The sequence below is a fragment of the Lethenteron reissneri genome, chromosome 15, assembly GCF_015708825.2.
Source record: "Lethenteron reissneri isolate LAM-NWPU_2019-01 chromosome 15, ASM1570882v1, whole genome shotgun sequence".
In the NCBI taxonomy this organism is placed as follows: Eukaryota; Metazoa; Chordata; class Hyperoartia; order Petromyzontiformes; family Petromyzontidae; genus Lethenteron; species Lethenteron reissneri.
The window spans coordinates 9,021,004-9,043,862 of NC_083793.1; the positions used below are offsets into that span (position 1 = coordinate 9,021,004).

Here is a 22,859-nt window from a genome sequence, read left to right on the forward strand (position 1 = left end):
GTTGACTTGCTGGTACATTTATTTTGAGCGTGACGCCAGCGCGCATGGCCTACGCTTGTTCACACAACGTCAAACAACGTCACGGGATCCGTGACGTCCACAACTCGCAGGGACGGTGCCGTGGACGGAGTTTGCACGGGGGCGTGGGGCAACACTCCGACCAAAATGGGCACCTTTATACAATTATTTTCAGTAGTTTACAATTCAGATAAAATAAAATGTAGTTATATTCACCCGGGATGTCAAGGACAAAGCGAACCCCTGCCCGCCCGCCCCCCCAAAGATAGAAGCCAAACTCCGCCTATGGACGGCGCGCATTCACGGCCAACACGCCCGCAGTATTAACCAGGGCGGTCGCCCGGTATCCAAACGCGAATCCGTGCAACAATGCCGGCGAACTAGCGACGCCAACCGCTCGGCTTGCGTTGCCGCCTCACCGCGTGACCCGGCCTGGACCGCGTCGCGCCCAACCGTTTGCGTCGATGCGTCTTTTCCTTTTTTTGTTGCTTTGCCAACGCGAGCAGTTGCACCAGCTGCACGGACAGAAGATGGGCCTGCCACTGGTGCGCCGGCGAGCACAGCTGCGTGTCCGCGCCGTCGCAGTGCTCCGACGTCAGTAACGTGGTTACGGTACGTAACACGAGGATGATGAGGCTGCGCGCGCCGCGCTTTATCGCCGCCGATACGTCTAAGTGCACGAATGCCGCGCCGATCTGCTTTTGCCGAAATTACTTTAGAACGCCATTAATGGCCACCGCTGCAAAGAAATATCACAGAGGGCTGCCCATTTGAACGAGTGAGTCACGGTGAGAACTCGCCAAACGGTTTATCTGCTGTTGAAGCTTTCTTTGCTGGATTCGACTAAGTGGTCATTCTGAAGAAGCAATAAATGCTTAAGTAACCCAGATATGTCAGTAATGACGCGAGTGTGCATCGATTACCGCGATTGCCGGCACAGTATCTCTCTCTTTTGGCTGCCGTTTTGGCCATTCACTTTGCTTCACTGAAAGAGAGAGAATAAAAGTAAAAAAAAAACACACAAACTAGGCAAGCAAGTCTAATAAGTAACCTAATCATTAATAATTACACAGCCCTTTGTCAATCCCCTGCTGGATGAAAGCCTTGTCAGACGTCGTTCAAGTTTCATTTATTAGCTATAGCCCTGTGAGCCATTCGACTCTTGAATCGGCTGCAACCGCAACAAACAAAAAAAACAAAAACATGAACAAGAAAACATCTTAAAGTGACTATGTGCAAACAGAAAATCCAAAATATTGCAGAAAAAGCACCGTACACCAACACTGTGTGCATAAATCCCAGTGGGATGCAAGTCGTGTCGATCTTGAGAGTTGTTTGACTATACTTCACCACGTTGGTCAGCGTAGGGGTTGATAAGGAACGGGAGAGGGGGGCCCAGGACCAGGACCAGAATCAGAGTGAGAATATTTATTTATACTGCAGGAGGAATCTGATGAGATGTAAAGCTATTTTTCACAGATGTCCAGTCGGGGCACGGGGTAAGAACGTTACAACAACAAACAGTACAAAAACACGATAGGAGTACAGAGTAGAAGAAAGGTAAACAAATCGCACAAACACAAACAAATACAACACTGAACCATCCCCATCCTACCAGACAAAGCCCACCGAGGTATGAACTTATTTTTCAAAAGCGACCTGCCCACAAGCGATAGCTCAACAAAGTGGCGCATCATTTGGACATTTAAAGCAGCAAAATTATCTGAATAGTCTAAACGCATGTTGCTATGATGATCACTCGCCACTGATGTTAGCCATTGCTACGAATCAAGTTAAAACTGTTTGCATTCACGGCACAGTACTCAGACTTCCGCTCCGCCGATTAAACTTCTGACCTCAAATCTTTTACTGGTCACACGTGACAAAGTGTTTTGTTTACCAGAGGTATATTTTGAAGGCTACAGCTACTCGCAAATAATCGAAAACTAAATTGCCAATTTATATTTTTATAGAATCGAATCTTGCCAATGGTGCGTATGGACACTCGAATGAATACAATAGACCCACAAAAGAGAACACAAATATTCACAACTATCATCATTAACACCGTCCATTGACTGAATTTTAGTTTGATTTAAAACAATGGATAACCTCACCAATACACACTTACTATCGAGTTGAAATAAATCACCCACGACTGATATGCATGCGTATGCTTTCATTCAGCAGCGGATTGAGTGAAGGTACAATTGACATTATTTTCGCTATTATTTGTTATTAATAATTCACATATGTTTTGATTGTCAAAGTGCTTGCAATGTAATTGCATGAGTTTCCGTCCGTTTTCTTCTTCTTTTTAATCTTGGGCAGCCATGCGTGTTGCTTTTTTTCTAGGAACACGCACACACCAGCCAAGCCATGTGTATTTCATCTGAGAATGAGAAACCCGTCTGGATTACATTTTCCATTGCATAAAAAGCAACCGCTAAATTTCATGTAAGGGACGGACAGACAATTTATATGCTCACCTACACAAGTGAAAATGTTTTCTCAGAAAAACAAAACCGAAAAAAACTGCACAAATAGGGATAATACAAATGATGTTTCAATAAACTTATAGGTTGATTGAATAGGTCACAGGTTAAATCACGACGGGGCTACGTTGCTTAGTGGGATCATACTTAACAATTTAATAATTTGGAATGTGCAGCGCTCACAGTTTTCGTTCGCCTCTGAGTGAGAGCGAGAGAATGATTCAGAGGCGCGGGAAACCACAGATTGGTGGGGAAGGCAGTCACGGCCGGTGCCACAACATTTTCCCAAGCTCTACAGTTCTACATTGGGAAGTTTGGCCAACTCCATTCACGAGTGTTTTTACATGTGGGAGGAAACCGCAGGGCCTGGAAAAAAACCCACGGGGGCGGGTGGCGGTGGTGGTGGTGGGTGGGTTAAAACACTCAATCATCGTATAGATGGAATACAGATGGACATTAACACACTTGGCGTACTGCCATGCTCTTGCAAGCCTGGAGATAGCGACCTGGACGCCTACGGGTAGGGATTGTAGGTACAGTACCTTGAACTTCTTTCGCGCCATACGTTGCCAACCGTGGTTATCGGAGGTGCGGAGGAAGGACAACAAATAAACAAACAAAAAGCAGTTCTAGCAAAAAAATTGGCGAGGGAGTTTCACGAGTGCAGCGCGATCAACCAACGCCGTTGATTGACGGTGATGTTCCGACGCTTCGTGCGGCCAGGTGCGTCTGCTTGGCGCGGTTTTGGCGTGGCGAAGCACTGCGTGATTGCCATTTCCTGCCAGGATGCAAGTGCTTGCCCCCGCATCACGGCCTCTTCCAGCGCGCGGCAGCCCTCCGCGAGTGGGAGCACGACATCCCTCTTCCTCAACACCACCAACACCAAGGCCATCAAGGTACCCCACTGTCGCCCGGAGACTCGGCAACACCCCGTGGCTCTTGTTTCAGCGTTTCGACTCAGGACGGTGGAAGCATTTGTCCGTCATCTCTGTCCGTCTGTCCGTTCATAGCGGGGCAGGGGCATGATGGGGTGCCACGGTGGTGAGATGTTCACTACCTCGGTGGTGAGATGTTCACTACCTCGCCTGGTATACAGGAGGTCGCGGGTTCGATCTCGACCCTGACACCTGTATATTTGAAGTTTGAATGTTAGAATCAACATGCGTTTTAGAGTATTTGGCGCGCTGTAAATGTCCACGTGAGCTATCATTTGTGGCCAGGACGCTTCTAAAATACATATATATATTTTAAATCCTGTAAAGATGTGAACCAATATGAACCCAAATTTAGTATACATTTCCTGTTGATGTTAGAAACTAACTCAATAAAAAAACATTTAGGCATTAGCTCGATCTGTCCATCCGTTTGTCCATCTCTGTCTGTCTATCTTTCCTATGTGTGTGTCCATCCTGAACGGGAGGTGGGTGGTAAACACGTGGTTTTAATTGCGCGATGTTATTATACTAGCTCAAGAAAGGAGACGATGGGAGAGAATTCCAAAGTAGAGCAGTGTGTGGGAAACAGGGAGAGAAGTGATCTACAGTGTGGCGGTTGCATACTTTATGGATGACACGAAACAGTCGCGTCTTCTATCCTGCATCCTCAACATGGGTGGATAAATCAACGAGTGAAGTTCACAAGCCATGCGAGAAGGGAAACAACGGTGATAAGGGGGCGACTGACTGCCAGTGAGCAAGTGACTGGAGATTCAACATCCCACTGTTTCCAGATGTAATCAAACAACCAACTAACAACCCAAAGTGCTTGGGCCTGGAAAAATTTAATTAAGAATCCTCTCTGAACCCAGCTGGGCTCTGGCAATGAAGACCACAGTAAAGCGAATTATGCGTTAGATTTACGACCTATTACAACTGTTAAAGAGATCTGATTTCTCACAACGCATTCACCACGTGCCCACTGCAGATTGTGCGGTGGGAAAGGGTCCAATCCCAGTCCACCCACCAGCGCCTGCCAGCAGCATCTGCTCTCACTGCAGGCATAGCCCTTCCTTAATCTTGACCCATCTTCGTACGAAGACTCCCACAAGAGCCGTTTAACTGTCCGCCGCCTCCGGTAGCTGTTCATTCTGCGTTATTTTCCCGTTTGATGTGACAGCTTGGCAGCTGCGTATGGTCTCGGATTAAGCGCGTGGACCAGCAGTCGGAGCCGCTCACTCCCGAAGTGTACAGTAATTGCTCTTGGGTCAACAATGCGATATCCGCAGCCGCCCACTGGCTGTTGTGGGTTTATTGCCAACGCCGGAGGGGGACATTAACCACACACACCGTGGCACCGTTAGCAGGCGTGGGCCATCGCCCACAAATTGCCATCGTGACTAATCCCAAATTTTGACAGTTACTCAGTAACTCAGCGGTTTCTTTTTATTCTCGACGAAGAGCTCTCACGTCTGTTATTCATTGGAGTGGAATGATACACCCCACCCCACCTCCCCCCTCTCCCTCACCTCAACTCCCCCCACTTCGACGCAAGTGCATAGATTCTGCGAATTGTTATCTTTGTTCAGTTTCTCAATTTACATGTTGAGGCCCCTCTCGTGGCTGCAAGGGGTGATGCAAAACCCATTACATACAGACAAACTGAAGGTGCAGCCCCTGCAATTGCACTTTGCTTGCACGACTGCTGGTGGAAGGGCCTCCACTGGAGAGGCAGCTCTAGAGAGGTCCTTTACAATGTTTTTTTTTTTCCAACTCTTCCTCGCCCTCAAAGATGTTTTGTAACAGGTGGCAGTGCCCACACTTTACCCCACCGCATGCCACGTGCCGACTGAACGGCTGCCATGTACCCACGTGTGCCGCTGGGCAGACAAGAGGCGGGGTGTGGGGGGGGAGATCTAAGAAACTTGCACCATTGGTTCAACTGCCGTGCCGGGATATCGAAGCAGAGGCCTTTGGATCACAAGTCCAGCGTTGAAATCATTACCCCTTTGGCATATATGAACCTTATGGCGGTACCCCGGGGGGGGGGGGGGGGGGGTACCATAGTAGCCCGGCTCTCGCATAATGTCCGTGATGCAGTCACGTTTAGTCTGTTGATGGTCGGCGATGCGGCAATCGACTCATCTCGACGAGCTGTACTCACGATGCACCACTACTATGGTGTACACGATGCACCACTACTATGGTGTACACAATGCACCACTACTATGGTGTACACGATGCACCACTACTATGGTGTACACGATGCACCACTACTATGGTGTACACGATGCACCACTACTATGGTGTACACGATGCACCACTACTATGGTGTACACGATGCACCACTACTATGGTGTACACGATGCACCACTACTATGGTGTACACGATGCACCACTACTATGGTGTACACGATGCACCACTACTATGGTGTACACGATGCACCACTACTATGGTGTACACGATGCACCACTACTATGGTGTACACGATGCACCACTACTATGGTGTACACAATGCACCACTACTATGGTGTACACGATGCACCACTACTATGGTGTACACGATGCACCACTACTATGGTGTACACGATGCACCACTACTATGGTGTACACGATGCACCACTACGGTGCGTACCGCGAGCGTTCAGGGTCTCAGCGCAATCATCGTCCTCGCTGCGTTTCGACATCGCGGAGTGGCACTGATTTCGGATTGATTGGTACCCCAGTCGCGGAGTTAAGTACACTCCTGGAAAAAATAGTGTCCCAGAAATAAAATATTTAATTGCCTCGGCCATTTTGTGTTATTTGGATTCATATCGAAGAATAAATACGTATCAATGGGTGGATAGATCATTATGCTTCTAATAATTTCTCAGGTGTTCCCTTGAAATAAATAGTTGCAGCTAAAAAGGAAGTTTTTGAATGAATGGGCGTGCCTCTTTGCAGGACAAGAATGTGAAGCTTGTGTGCAAGATTGGGACGAAAATCATCGTAGATGCAGAATGGGTCGACGCAGACACCATCAGATGTTCTCCCGTAAAGGTGAGCCCCGTACGTCAGGTGTCCCCAAGTAAGGTTACAACGTGAATATAAATGTTGTCGTTAAGCCACCACCACAAGGCAAACCCGGTAAGATTTGTCACGTGAACAAAACTATTTACGACTTCGTGTTGGAGAGTAAACCCACAACATTTACAATTTAACTACGACGTTTCGCTGCTTGTAATTACAACCAGCTTCATCAGGCCATTTCGCCAGAATTGTGAAGAAGTCTTTTTGGTTCCGGTCTTTAAAAATAAAACACAAAATCTCGTCGGGTGTGGAGACCAGAGGGGGGTTTAATATTACGAATAACTTTGGTCGCGAAAACTTACGTGTTAAACTAGGATTAAACGTTGCGTAGCTTACTCGCTGGGGACTGAGATGCAGGCGGATATGTGAAAACGGTCGCAGACTGTACACGCGAACATCCGGAGGAAATGACAAAAGTGAAGCGAAAACCTGTAGAGACGTGAAATGCTGTGAACCGTGCGTTAGACTTAAGCGAAAGTCAGCTAACACGCGACTGAGTGACCCTGAGCTTGGCTCTGAGCCTCTGAGTTGTGGCCGTTACGTCCGCAAATTTGCGCGCGTCATAAATTGCATTATTATAATAAAAAGGTTGGATTTGTGACCATCTGCAGGAAATGACAGATACACCGTGCACAGACACTGATAATCAGAATTAGCGCCCTTAAACAATCATTCTCAGGGCGTTATGCATGGCAAGGCAGAAATAGTTGAACAACAACCAAGGAAAGACGAAGTGAGAAAGACGTTTGAAAATAGCTAGAGAGAGAAAGCCATCATACACGTACTGTATACGTTTTTAGTCGAGATTTGAAGATTTGTAAAGTGCCTGCAAAGTCCCCTGACCTCGGAAGGTCAACGAGCTTCAGAGTTCAGGTGCCGCAATTGCGAAGGCGCCGAGACCGTGGTGACAGTGAGCAAACAACAGTCTGAAGACCGTAATGACCTTGATGGAATATACGTGGCCGAAGGAGGTCATGCAAGGAGGAGCAAGTCCATTGAAGTGCTTGAACACCGGCAAGAGAATGTTAAAATGACTACGGCTACGGACAGGGAGCCGGTGAACGGACAGGTGTGATGTGATCCTTGAAAGGTGTGAGCAGTTAGCAACCTGGCGGCCGTGTTTTGAATTCACCGCAGACTGTTCAGGAGTTTCCTCAGGGTTTCAAAAATCAGGGCACTACAGTAGTCAATGTGGGAGAAAACAAACGCGTGGATCGCTCTTTCAGTGTCTGCAGTGTTAAGGATGTGTTGGAGCCGGGATGTGTTTCTCAGGTGGAAAGAAAAGAGGTTCTTTAGGGTTCTGTTGACATGGGGCTGTAAGGATAAAGTTTGATCTAGAAGGACACCAAGATTGTTGATCTCATGGTCTTGATAGACGTTCCAACCATCAATAACCAATAGGATAGCTGATGGGGGGGGGGGTACCGACTAAAATAAGCTGGGTATGGGCAGTTCATTGGTCTGGGCGGATATGTGACGTTGAGATGTATACACAAGTGGTTCTTCGAATAATGAACAGAACATTTTTTAGTTGGCACCGATACGTATGCATTGCCTGGACGTCAGAGAGCTGTTGATGGTACGTGGGGTTGATGGTACGTGGGGTTTTCATTCTTGCGTGTGAATTGTGACCATGAAGTTATCTTGGCTTGTGTTTCAGCTGACAACCAACATGATATCGGAAATATTTCCGGTGAATTTGGCTTGGAAGAGCAACGGTGCTTCAGTTGACAACCCAGATAACATACAAGGTTTGCTTCGGTACACCGACATTAACAAAAAAACACTCAAGCGTGATTCTCGGCAGCGTCAACAGCAGCAAAATCCGCACCATTCTTACCATCAGCACCAGTAGCAGTAGCCATATCATCATTGTCACCATTGTCAATTTTATCATCATCCTTGCCTTCAATGTTATTACCATCATCATCATGATGGCTATTTTCATCACCACAATCAGCAGCTGCATTTTTACCACCGTCAACAGCCACATTATCTTCATTAGCAGCAGTAGTGGCTTAATTATCATCATCAGCAGTATCAGCAGCAGAAGTTGTCAAAGTAACTTTGTTAACATCATCATCCTATCATCAGAATCATAAATCATCATCATCGTTGTCATCAACATTTTATTCGCCATCATCATCGTCATTGGTGATTGTCATTTATCAGGGTCGGATTAAGTTTGATGGGGGGCCCATTGTTCTAGTTTTGGGGGGCCAATCCTCTACTGATTTATCACCACCCGTGCCCAAAGCCAAACACTGCATGGTTGTTCCCTTTCGTTATTTTAGGTCCAGTTTTTAAATGTGATTCACGAATTGTAAAGCTCCATCAAAGTTAAAATAAACGGAACACATTCATATTTTTGCCACGTAACTGGTCGTAAAAACATTGCGATGGTATGATTCATGAGCGATTTTTTTTTTAGGTTAGGCAGCCACGTAATGTCTTGGTCAAATTTACGTCATTAAACCCACCACCACCCAACATGGGCTAACAAATGAAATGTTCACGCGGTGTACAAGAGCTTAACGAGGCAATTGTTATTGTTCGAGCTCACCGCCAAGTTGAAGATCAATTCTCACAACCGAATTTAGCAACAATATAACGTGACGTTTTCGCTTGAAACTGCACCAAGCATCTTCTTGGCACTTAAAGCTGTGGGTTTAAATGACCACATGACACTGTAGGATTTATCATAGTGCTAAAATCTGGTATTGAAACTATTATAAAGCTGTACGTATACATTTGGGGGACCCTCAAAATCCAAGGCCCCAACCGGCCGTGGCACCCAAAGCACTTGCGCTGACCTGGCCCTGGGTCACGACGTTCACTGTGAGTGTTGAGTGAGCCCTGCCCTCTCGCTCTCTCCTTTCCTCTCCCTCCCTCTCTCTCTGTCCCCGTGTGTCCCGCTGTGGCCCGGCCGCGACCGCAGTGGAGGTTTACACGTGCGGTGGAGCAACCGTGGACTGCGGCCAATGCTCGGCCATGCGTCACCGGCAGCTGCGGTGCGAGTGGTGCGCGACGGCCGACGACGCCGCCCCCGGCTGCAGGCTCAACACCACGTGCCGGCAGCCCATCGGGGAGTGCCCGGCGCCGGTCGTGACACAGGTCAGACTCGCGGTCACGACGAGTACTGGACCTTGCTTTGTTGGGGGGGGTTCAGGACAAACAAAAAGTCCGGCGGACTTCAGCGATATAATTAAGATGGGGGTCCATGGTATATATATTTAACAAAAAACATTCATAATATTTACATGTTCTTGGTTCTTTTGGTAAAGTCACGTAGAATGGAAATAATAAAATAATAAAAAATAAAACATAATAAAATAATTCTCATATAATAATTGTGAGAATTATTTTATTATGTTTTATTATTTTATTATTTTATTATTTCCATTCTACGTGACTTTACCGAAAGAACCAAGGAGATGAATCCCTGCAGTCACGAAAGCTTTAAATCGAAATATTTACATGTACAGTATAACTGCCTCCGCAAATCAAAGCACCTTATCTCCGCAATTCGATGGGCACCCCCAGTGACAGCTGTCCACGTGTGGCACAAGGCGACACCTTGCCTGCAAGTCGGCATTGGTCTGCCAGTGACGGTCGGCGATGCTGCTGTGCGTGTAATCCCCACTGAGCAATTTGCAGTTGAAGTATTTCGGATTTGGCAATTTTTTACCATCACGCCCACGCGCACTCAATGTCCTGCTCACCTCGAATGACTTCACACGACCTTTAACGTTCACTGTGAAGCTGTCGGCGCGTACGATGCAATGGTTAACACTCGCTGCAGTGATGACCAGGGTGCCCTGCCAAATTCGAACTTAGAACCTTTGTAACAAGCGGCAAACGCTCTACCGCTGGTTACATCGCTCACCCATGCAATGGCCTCTCTTCTTTTTTCTTCTGCTGCTTCTTCTGAGCGGAGACAGAAATGACGCCCTACGCTGGAAGGGCCGTGATACAACCGGGGTAGTTGTAAGGAAGTTGACAATTGAAGGGTTTTTAATTGACACTTGTGAAATTTATTATTTTGTAGACATTGAGTCATGATTGAAAATAATTTTATTGATGATATACAGCACTGTATGTTGATCCACTACTGGATGGTGGCCACCCAAAGCTGTCTACTTGGCCATGCTGATTAGTGTGGGGTTAGAGAAGTTATTATTTTTAATGAAAACGTAGCTTTTCTGTAATGACGTGAAAGTCGTGAGTTTTTTTTTCTTTTTTGTTCTCGCAGTGAAAACTATTGGTCAAGTTTTGATGTACGCTGTCGGACACCAGTCACGCCATGAGAGATTTGGGAACAAAAATAACTGCCGTGAATTGAAATTTGGCATTTTTTTATTAATATTTGATCATACTTCACCATGCCGGTCAGTTTGGGTTGGCGAAAGGGTCAAGGGAAGGCGCGGTGGAGGGAGCAGGATTGTACCAACTACCACTCGCCAGAGTTGAACCCAAGACCAGGAACTGAACTCCGATGACAAGTTTGCAGTACAGTGTTCTAACCACAGCACCACCCAAAACAGGAAGGCGGATTTATAACGTTTAATCTGATCAACTGTAGTGGCAAGTGCAGCTAGTGATCACCTGCTCAGGAAAGTATGTTATGATGCAGAGATGCATACGAAAGCATTTACAAATACAAAGATCCCCCACGTAGCCTGAACAGACTGTTGGGGCCAGTGCTGTTTGCGAGCACCTATGAAGGCCGGCACAGAAAGCATGGGGGTGGGTGGCCAGCATCACGCCTGGCCGCCTTTGTCTCCCCAGTGGCGATGTTTACACACCGCACCAGGTACTCATTTGAGGCTGAGTCGACCTAGGAGAGGCCCAGGACCGGAACAGATTATCGTCACTGGTGTTGGCCGTGAGCGGGAATCGAACCCCGGTCGCCTGGTTCGTAGTGCAGCGTAGCGCTAACCGCTGCACTACCTCTCCCCACACACACACACACGCGTGCACACACACACACGCACACGTGCACACACACGTGCACACACACACGCGCACACGTGCACACACGCGTGGACACACACGTGCACACAGACACGCGTGCACACACACACGTGCACACACACACGCGTGCACACACACACAAACGCGTGCACACACACACACGCGTGCACACACACACGTGCACACACACACGCGTGCACACACACACACGCGTGCACACACACACACGTGCGCACACACACACGCGTGCACACACACACGCGCACCGTCGTGAGGCTGCGCGAGGGGGAGTGACCGCCGAGCGTGCCGATCGCAGTGGGTGGCCTCTCACCTCGTTAACCCCGCAGCAGCGCCACAGAGCTCGTGCCTTGCTTACTTACGTCGTTCGCCCGTTGTTTGTTTAGATTTCTCCCCAGAGTGGTCCACTCCAAGGAGGCACTCGCGTCACCATCACGGGCAGCAATATGGGCGGCCGCTTTGAGGACATTGAGCAAGGGCTCTTCATCGGAGGAGCCCGCTGCAGCCCGCTGAAGGAGTTCTACGAAGTGTCCAAGCGGTGTGTGTGGCTCTATGCGTGCGCCGCGGTAGACGGGATGTTAACCACCTCGCTTGGTATACAGGGGGTCGTGGGTTCGATCCCGACACCGATGCCTGCTGTGTATTTTGGAGGTTGCATGTTCTCCCCGTGGGGTTTTCTCCGGGTCCTCCGGCTTTTCCCCTCCACATTTAGGATCAACGTTTCACGAGTATTTGGCTGCTAGGAATGTCCACGTGATAAGCCGCTTCGTTGAGCTATCATTGGTGGCCAGGTTGATTCTGAAAAAGAGCTTTATAGCTTCGTGGGCCTTACCTGTAAAGTTGTATACATATTAAAAACACATCCCTGGCACGGCCTTTAACAGACTGTTGGGGCAAGCGCTGTTTGCGAGCACCTATTGAGAATGTCACGGTACATGTGTGGGGGTGGGCGGCCAGCACCAAGCCTGGCCCGCCTTTGCTTCCTATATTACCCCCCCCACACCAGGTACTCATTTAATGCTGAGTCGACCTAGGGGGACATCGAACGTAAACAATAAATGCCACGTTCCTTTTTTTCGACAGCATCGTGTGCATCACGAGTCGCAGCAACGTCACCGGGAGCCAGGTGCACGTGCACGTGAATGGGAGAGTGTCGGAGTCCACCGTCACTTACACATACACGGTGAGTTCCAGATGGTAGCCCTGCCTATCGGGTGCCTCTTTAACTCGACACAAGCTTCGTATCGTATACATATACGTATAACAAAATCTCAACTCATTCGTCGAGGACACTGTGTGTGGGGAGCGGTAGTGTGGCGATTAGCGCGCCACGCTACGAACCTTGGTGACCCACGTTCGAGTCCCGCTCAACACCATTGACGATTATCTGAACCGGTCCTGGGCCTCCCCTAGGTTGACTCAGTCTCAAATTAGTACCTGGTGTGGTGTGTAAATATTACCACGAGGGAGACAAAGGCGGCCGGGGGTGGTGCTGGCCACCCACCTCCTCGTGTGCCGTGCCGGTCTTCATAGGTGCTCGCTAACAGCACTTGCCCCAACAGTCTGTTAAGGCTACACGGGGGATCTTTGTAGTTGTTTTAGCCTTTAAAGGAAAAATATATCAGAGTCTAAATTTGGGGCAATGGTCCTCCACAGCACTGAAGGGCCATTAATTCTAGATTTGAAGCTTTCGTGACTGCAAGGATTCATATTCTTAGGTTTTTTCGGTAAAGTCACGTAGGTAAAACATCAAAATTAATAAAAAATAAATTTTAAAAAATCACGTAAAAACCTAAGAATATGAAGGGCCATTGCCTGAATCACCGCCGATGACAGAGCGTTCCTTTTAAAGCGACGGTGTTATTTTTGACGAATGTGTGTAGTCTTGTTTTGGTTGTTTGTGAGTGTGCACCCCTGCCGATGCAGTGTCACCGGACAATGTATTTACAGAGTTGATACAACAACAAAAAAGACTCGTTTGACTTTGCCTTTTAACATAAAAACACATAGTTGGGATGGAATTTTCACTCGTGGCCTTGTTTGAGAGCACACAGAGAGGACAGAGAGATTGATTGACTTGGAGTTGGTTATGAGACTTTATATCTGGGAATTCGTTTCCGAAAACTCGTTTCATTTTTGGCTTAAAGGGTTGTTGAGTTAAGAGGTCATTCTAAAAAAAAATATCCTGAAGCAAAACATTAGTGCTGGACACAGCCACATTTGCAAATGTGATTTGTAACCATGATCCTTTCCAGTATATCGATAGTTCACTGTAAATGTCATTTTATCGAGGGACCACTATTGCTGTGTTGTCTTGGTGTGGTCTGGGACTGTTTCATTGTTATTTTTTCTGCCTTGCTCAAGGTTGATAAAGCAGACTTAATTAATTATTATTATTATTTTTTGTGACCTGCTCACATTTTTTTCCATGTTGCACTCCTATCTCTTTTTGTTTTGTTGCTGCAACTTGCTGACCCGTCCATACGGGACACGTGTTGACAAAGAGCTTCATAGCTTATGGGATTCCGCCTGCAGTCTAAAATTAAGATTCTGAAAGATGATGATTATCGAGCCATATGGACCATGCGACTTTTGAATTGGGTAAAAAAGCATTTCCCTACCACGATAATCTCACGACCTTCTCAACTCTCTCGCCATTCCACGCCGTTTTATTGAGCCGAGAGTTGGGAATGGTGTTGTATATGGACGTTTGTATGTTGAACTTCTTTCGCACCATACGTGCTAATCGGAGGTGCGTTTAAACATCCAAGTCAAACAAATAATGGCCAAATGGAGACTTTGGGGGAACTTAAACTTTAACATTTCTCGGCATTTTTCAAACACTCGACGAAATTAACTTAGAAATAAAAACTCATCTTCTTGGTTCTTTCGGTAAAGTCACGTAGAAGGGAAGTAATAAAATAATAAAAATAAAACATAATAAAACAATTCTCACGACGTTTCGGCCACAACGCAAGCAGCCGTCTTCAGGTGAAAACCAGGTCCGTCGAGGCGACAGAGTCTGAATGAAACAGCACACGAGCTTGGAGCATATATATAAGCTGGGCGCATTGACAAAGGAATTTGCATATCAAAAGGAATTTAGCATATTTATGGGAAATGCAGGAATGTGATTAGTACTGCATATGCATGTGCATTATGCAGGATTACCAGCATCAAAGGGAGCTGCAGTTACTGCTGCTGCTGCAGTTGCTGCTGCTGCAGTTTCTGCTGCTGCTGCAGTTGCTGCTGCTGCAGTTGCTGCTGCTGCTGTTACTGCTGCTGCTGCACTTGCTGCTGCTGCTGCAGTTGCTGCCTTATCCATTTTAATATAACACTATGTATTATTCTACCCACCCTAATGTGTATCACACTGCTATATGTTTACTATACAATTACGACACCATACATTACTCTGCACACTGCACCATGCCAGTGAGTGGAACGCGGTCTGAAAGTCACCGTAAACGTGAACACAATCAGTTAAGATCCGAAATGGTTTATTACGTCCTTCCAATGATTGCTAAGCCAGAATCCATCTTCTCGGTTGAAATTGTCTCTGTGTTTGTATATGTGGATCGCCTCATGAACGAATCTCTCATGATAGCCAGATGGCTTGCAGAGAACCTCTGTCTTGGAGAAGTCAATATCATGTGAGCCCACTGAGTTGTAACAGTGATCTGCCACGGCTGAGGTGTTTGTCCTACCGTGTTTCAGGTCTGCCTTATGTTCACGGATGCGGTCCGAGACATGTCGTTTGGTTTCTCCAATGTAACTGCTACCACAGAGGCAACTTAGTTTGTAGACGCCAGGGTACTGTATGTCTGGAACCACATCTTTTACAGACGGGACCAGATCACGGATTTTATGTACTGTGTTGAATCGGACCTGGATCTTGTGTTTAATCAGGATTTTGGAGATCTTTTTTGTGACCCCAGCAATGTAGGGTAAGGTGATGGTCTTGAAAGGCTCCTCAACAGGATCCTTCTTGATGGTTGGAGTGATGGCTTTGCGGATTGTGTAGTCGGAGTAACCATTAGCCTTAAGAGCTTGGCGTACGTGTTTGAGTTCACTGGAAATGTGTTCATGGTCGGAGATGCATTGGGCTCTATGATATAGAGTCTTGATGAGGGAATTCTTCTGGGATGGATGGTGGTGGGAATCCGGTTTTAGATAAGCATCCGTGTGGGTGGCTTTCCTGTAGACAGAGTGGCTCATTGAACCATCAGGTCTCCTTTTGATTAGGACATCCAAAAGGGGTAGCTTGCCATCATTTTCGACTTCCATGGTGAATCTGATGGCTGGGTGTATGGAATTGATGTGGTCGAGAAATTGGTCTAGAGCAGGCCGGCCATGTGGCCAGATGACAAAAGTGTCGTCTACGTACCTCTTCCATAAGGTCGGGCGTAGAGTGGCAGTCTGGATGGCGTCCGTCTCAAATTTCTCCATGAAGATGTTGGCTACAACCGGAGATAGGGGGGAGCCCATTGGGGTGCCCTCAATTTGCTTGTAAAAGGTTCCATTCCAGGTGAAGTATGTATTGGTTAAGCAGTGTCTCACCAGGGGGGGTACCCCAGCATTCAGTCCTTGATGAACCAAGTCTTCAATGATTGCGATGGTGTCAGGCACAGGCACCTTGGTGAACAAGGAAACCACATCAAAACTGACAAGCAGGTCGTCTGGGGACAGGGCAATCCCCTTGATTGTCGATACCAGGTCAGTAGAGTTTAGTACTGCAGAGGTGGTTTTTCCAGTGAAAGGCCGTAGGATTTCGGACAAAAAACGAGCCAGTTTGTAAGTGGGGGAGTTGATAGTAGAAACAATGGGACGAAGAGGTGTATCTTCTTTATGTATCTTTGGCAAGCCGTACAATCTTGGTGGCCTGGCTGCAGAAGGTTTCAACGAGAACTGTTTGGTCTGATCAATTAATGCGGTTGAAGCAGAAATGATGTTGTTGGTTTTGGAGACGAGGCTGTTGGTGGGGTCTCTTTTTATTTTTGTATAGCTGCCATCGTTGAGTAGTTCTTGAATTTTGTTGTTGTATTCTATTTTGTCCATGATGACAGTGGCATTGCCTTTGTCGGCTGAGAGGATGACAATGTCATCCCTCTTTTTTAATTGAGCTAATTCAAAACGCTCATCTTTGCTGATGTTGCTAGCTGGCATCTTAGCGTTTTTGAGGGTTACAGAGATTTCAGATCTTGCTACGTCTGCAGCGATGTGACTCAAGCCCTTGAGAGCTACATCTACTCGAGCAATTATATCATTAACTGGTATGTGTCTAGGTGTGACTGCAAAGTTTAGTCCTTTAGCTAAAACGGATTTCAAACCTTCAGAAATAGGACTGTTACTGCGATTAATTACGACTTTGTTAACATCTAGCTTTTCAATGTGTGGGTCCGGTTTCTTGTTTGAGAGGCGGTTGAATTTGGAAATCAAGTTGTCCTTACACTTAGTCGACATAGCGGCAGCTGAAGAGGCAGTCATTTTTTCTACATGTTCCCAATCCGATGTGGACATTGTTACACTCAAAGATAAGTGTGATTTGTAGAGTGTCTTGTCTAACTGATCTAGTTTGGTGCGCGTAAGTCTGATTTTCTCTGAGATAAGAGCTAAGCTAGTTCTAGACAGAATTCGTTTCGCATTAGAAGAAGTTACAGCAGCAGATGTTAGTGTAAATGCGTTTGGTATTACCTTAGAGTCGCGGCATCTCTTCAGAAAGGTGAGAGACTCGATTAGCTGAGCCTTCTTATCCCGGAGCTTGTTGAAGGATCTCAAAGTTATGTGGAAACCCTCCCCGTAGAGGCGGTTAAATTTCGATTTAAAGCTTTCGTGACTGCAGGGATTCATCTTCTTGGTTCTTTCGGTAAAGTCACGTAGAAGGGAAGTAATAAAATAATAAAAACGCTAAGATGCCAGCTAGCAACATCAGCAAAGATGAGCGTTTTGAATTAGCTCAATTAAAAAAGAGGGATGACATTGTCATCCTCTCAGCCGACAAAGGCAATGCCACTGTCATCATGGACAAAATAGAATACAACAACAAAATTCAAGAACTACTCAACGATGGCAGCTATACAAAAATAAAAAGAGACCCCACCAACAGCCTCGTCTCCAAAACCAACAACATCATTTCTGCTTCAACCGCATTAATTGATCAGACCAAACAGTTCTCGTTGAAACCTTCTGCAGCCAGGCCACCAAGATTGTACGGCTTGCCAAAGATACATAAAGAAGATACACCTCTTCGTCCCATTGTTTCTACTATCAACTCCCCCACTTACAAACTGGCTCGTTTTTTGTCCGAAATCCTACGGCCTTTCACTGGAAAAACCACCTCTGCAGTACTAAACTCTACTGACCTGGTATCGACAATCAAGGGGATTGCCCTGTCCCCAGACGACCTGCTTGTCAGTTTTGATGTGGTTTCCTTGTTCACCAAGGTGCCTGTGCCTGACACCATCGCAATCATTGAAGACTTGGTTCATCAAGGACTGAATGCTGGGGTACCCCCCCTGGTGAGACACTGCTTAACCAATACATACTTCACCTGGAATGGAACCTTTTACAAGCAAATTGAGGGCACCCCAATGGGCTCCCCCCTATCTCCGGTTGTAGCCAACATCTTCATGGAGAAATTTGAGACGGACGCCATCCAGACTGCCACTCTACGCCCGACCTTATGGAAGAGGTACGTAGACGACACTTTTGTCATCTGGCCACATGGCCGGCCTGCTCTAGACCAATTTCTCGACCACATCAATTCCATACACCCAGCCATCAGATTCACCATGGAAGTCGAAAATGATGGCAAGCTACCCTTTTTGGATGTCCTAATCAAAAGGAGACCTGATGGTTCAATGAGCCACTCTGTCTACAGGAAAGCCACCCACACGGATGCTTATCTAAAACCGGATTCCCACCACCATCCATCCCAGAAGAATTCCCTCATCAAGACTCTATATCATAGAGCCCAATGCATCTCCGACCATGAACACATTTCCAGTGAACTCAAACACGTACGCCAAGCTCTTAAGGCTAATGGTTACTCCGACTACACAATCCGCAAAGCCATCACTCCAACCATCAAGAAGGATCCTGTTGAGGAGCCTTTCAAGACCATCACCTTACCCTACATTGCTGGGGTCACAAAAAAGATCTCCAAAATCCTGATTAAACACAAGATCCAGGTCCGATTCAACACAGTACATAAAATCCGTGATCTGGTCCCGTCTGTAAAAGATGTGGTTCCAGACATACAGTACCCTGGCGTCTACAAACTAAGTTTCCTCTGTGGTAGCAGTTACATTGGAGAAACCAAACGACATGTCTCGGACCGCATCCGTGAACATAAGGCAGACCTGAAACACGGTAGGACAAACACCTCAGCCGTGGCAGATCACTGTTACAACTCAGTGGGCTCACATGATATTGACTTCTCCAAGACAGAGGTTCTCTGCAAGCCATCTGGCTATCATGAGAGATTCGTTCATGAGGCGATCCACATATACAAACACAGAGACAATTTCAACCGAGAAGATGGATTCTGGCTTAGCAATCATTGGAAGGACGTAATAAACCATTTCGGATCTTAACTGATTGTGTTCACGTTTACGGTGACTTTCAGACCGCGTTCCACTCACTGGCATGGTGCAGTGTGCAGAGTAATGTATGGTGTCGTAATTGTATAGTAAACATATAGCAGTGTGATACACATTAGGGTGGGTAGAATAATACATAGTGTTATATTAAAATGGATAAGGCAGCAACTGCAGCAGCAGCAGCAAGTGCAGCAGCAGCAGTAACAGCAGCAGCAGCAACTGCAGCAGCAGCAACTGCAGCAGCAGCAGAAACTGCAGCAGCAGCAACTGCAGCAGCAGCAGTAACTGCAGCTCCCTTTGATGCTGTTAATCCTGCATAATGCACATGCATATGCAGTACTAATCACATTCCTGCATTTCCCATAAATATGCTAAATTCCTTTTGATATGCAAATTCCTTTGTCAATGCGCCCAGCTTATATATATGCTCCAAGCTCGTGTGCTGTTTCATTCAGACTCTGTCGCCTCGACGGACCTGGTTTTCACCTGAAGACGGCTGCTTGCGTTGTGGCCGAAACGTCGTGAGAATTGTTTTATTATGTTTTATTTTTATTATTTTATTACTTCCCTTCTACGTGACTTTACCGAAAGAACCAAGAAGATGAATCCCTGCAGTCACGAAAGCTTTAAATCAAAATAAAAACTCACTTGACGTGTCTCTTTTTTCCACGCGGCCATTTGCAACCGGAATGAGACCCAAGAATTTCCTGTCAGGTTTCCTGAAACAACTCAAATACAACCACAAAACATAGCCCAACGACTCTCGCACTCACAGGACCCCAAGGTGGACAAAGTGGAGCCCCTGAAGGGGATCAAGGCTGGTGGCACAGTGGTCACCATCAGGGGGAGGGACCTGGACGTTGGCTCCAGTCTTGATGTCCGACTTGATGCGAACAAATCCTGCACGATACTCAAGTGAGGACGCCTCGAGTTGATGCCACGTAGCCCATCTGCACAAGGGCGCCACGGTGGCGAGATGTTAACTACCTCGCCGGGTATACAGGAGGTCAAGGGTTCAATCCCGACCCTGACGCCTGCTGTATTTGGAGTTTGCATGTTCTCTCTCCCCGAGGCCATGTGGAATTTTTTCCAGGTCCTCTGGTTTTTCCCTCCACATTTAGAAACACGCGTTTTAAATATTTGGCTGCAATAAATTTCGACGTGATAAGCCACTAAGTTGAGCTATCATTTGTGGCCAGGTCGCTTCTGAAAAAGCTATATAGCTCAGTGGGCCTTACCTGGTAAAATAAAAATATTTGGCCACTGACCAACTCCAGGACTGGCTTATCGGCCAACTGCCTGGTAGGCCAGTGGCCAAATTGAACCGTGTCGGAGACCTCGGCACAGCGTGCAGCGTTCTGGTTCACGTATTAAAACTAAAACACACATTGATTCTAATTGTGGAGGGAAAACTGAAGGACTCGGATTAAAATCCACGCGACCTCCTTGTACACCGGGCGAGGTAGTTAACATCTCGACACTGCGGCGCCCACCATACACATGGTAATCATCGCCCCCCTACTCGAAGACTAATGTCCCATGTCACTTTTGCAAATTCAACTTAGCCTGGTATTTTGAGTTGATCAAGTTGTGAAACGAAATCAACTTGGGACTTGTTTCACTAAACAAATGTATGTCTCTTCCCAGTAAAATCAGCACGGTGATCAAGTGCAAGATGCCAGAATGGGACAGCGTTGGCGAGACAAACATCTGCCTGCACTGCGATGACAGCAGGCAGTGCCTCTTGGAAAAGACGGATAAATTCAAAATCATCGACAACCCCATGGTGGTGAAGCTGCACCCGTACAAGAGCCACAAAGAGTGAGTGTGCTTACAAACGACATCAACAACAATAACAACAGCAACAACAATAAAAACATCAACAACAATAACAAGATATTCTTGGTTCTTTCGGTAAAGTCACATAGAAGGGAAATAATAAAATAATAATAATTCTTGTATTATATTTATATTATTTTATTATTTCCCTTCTACGTGACTTTACCGAAAGAACCAAGAATATGAATCCCTGCAGTCACGAAAGCTTTAAATCAAAACAATAACAACATCAACAACAATGACGTACTCCAAGTGCAAGTTCCCAGGTTGGGCTCTGTGCCGAGCATTTCTTCTTTTCAGCTTCTGCCACGCGCTACTGCGAACATCTTCAATTAAATTCCCGAAGCTGCCCACAGTAATGCATGGCCGAGGGCATATGAGAGAGGAAACGCTCGATGCGCAGCCCAGCCCAGAGAACAAACACTTGGGTTACAAGTGACCGCAAGGCCTCACACATTAAAATAAACAACAACTCACGTGTATAACGCACCTGGAACTTACCGGTCATCTCCGATGGTTAGGATTAAATGTGGAGAATAGGAGCGAACGGGGGCTTAGCAAGGGCAGGAGAGAAAGGAAGCGGTTAAGGGAGTCCGAAGGCACGCCGCTGAACAGGAAGGTTTTGAGCAGAGACTTGATGCAGAGAGAGGGAGGAGGCCAAACGGAGGTCCATGTGGAGGGAGGTCCAAAGGGTGGAGGCTCCGTGGTTACAAAATTGAAGCCACCAATGCGCCACAACACGCACCGCGTGCTCACAATGTCTTTATGATTATTGCTCCTCGCATTATGGATGAATAGGAGATCTACCGTGGCTATGCTGATCTCTAAACTATCTCCGAGAGCTCCGCGCATACATAGGTGTACGTGCAGGTGGGAGCATCTCCTGTGCGCTGTGACATCATAGTGCCCTACGTGCCGTTGGCTCTTTGGCGACGGACGCAGCTTCACGATGTCGATTTATCGTGCAGTTGTCGTTCATCAAGTTGTTGGCGTGCATTTCATCTCTCGTTTCACTGCCGCCCTTTAGGGGAGGACGACAAATCCAGGTCTCCTTGACGGGCGAAGTCGTGGCGCAGAAAGTGGCTATGAGCATTCACCTGGACAGCACGGAAGTGAGCGTGAGTAGCCACACAACGGAGTGCGGTTTCTCCCACTCACACACAGTGTGGTCTCTCCCACTCACACACAGCACAGACTATCACACTCAGACACAGTGTGGTCTCTCCCATTCACACACAGCACAGACTATCCCACTCACACACAGTGTGGTCTATCCCACTCACACACAGCACAGACTATCCCACTCACACACAGTAGAGACTATCCCACTCACACACAGTGCGGTCTATCCCACTCACACACAGCACAGACTATCCCACTCACACACAGCACAGACTATCCCACTCACACACAGTGTGGTCTATACCACTCACACACAGCACAGACTATCCCACTCACACACAGCACAGACTATCCCACTCACACACAGTGCGGTCTATCCCACTGACACACAGCACAGACTATCCCACTCACACACAGTGTGGTCTATCCCACTCACACACAGTGTGGTCTCTCCCACTCACACACAGCACAGACTATCCCACTCACACACAGTGTGGTCTATCCCACTCACACACAGTGTGGTCTCTCCCACTCACACACAGCACAGACATTCCCACTCACACACAGCACAGACTATCCCACTCACACACAGCACAGTCTCTCCCACTCACACACAGTGTGGTCTCTCCCACTCACACACAGCACAGACTATCCCACTCACACACAGCACAGTCTCTCCCACTCACACACAGTGTGGTCGCTCCCACTCACACACAGCACAGACTATCCCACTCACACACAGCACAGACTATCCCACTCACACACAACACAGACTATCCCACTC

At 47.1% G+C, this 22,859-nt stretch overlaps 1 protein-coding gene across 1 annotated transcript in view; it reads left to right on the top strand.

Annotated features, from left to right (window-relative positions):
- The window catches only part of PLXND1 (plexin D1), a 101,007-nt gene that overhangs the window by 19,082 nt on the left and 59,066 nt on the right, over window positions 1-22,859 (top strand). Inside the window, exons 8-17 of the mRNA XM_061551982.1 lie at window positions 525-630; window positions 3,299-3,409; window positions 6,396-6,491; window positions 8,182-8,272; window positions 9,460-9,635; window positions 11,900-12,051; window positions 12,597-12,696; window positions 19,890-20,029; window positions 20,762-20,935; window positions 21,981-22,071. Coding sequence (XP_061407966.1) covers window positions 525-630; window positions 3,299-3,409; window positions 6,396-6,491; window positions 8,182-8,272; window positions 9,460-9,635; window positions 11,900-12,051; window positions 12,597-12,696; window positions 19,890-20,029; window positions 20,762-20,935; window positions 21,981-22,071 — 1,237 coding nt within the window. The remainder of the gene's footprint in view (window positions 1-524; window positions 631-3,298; window positions 3,410-6,395; window positions 6,492-8,181; window positions 8,273-9,459; window positions 9,636-11,899; window positions 12,052-12,596; window positions 12,697-19,889; window positions 20,030-20,761; window positions 20,936-21,980; window positions 22,072-22,859) is intronic.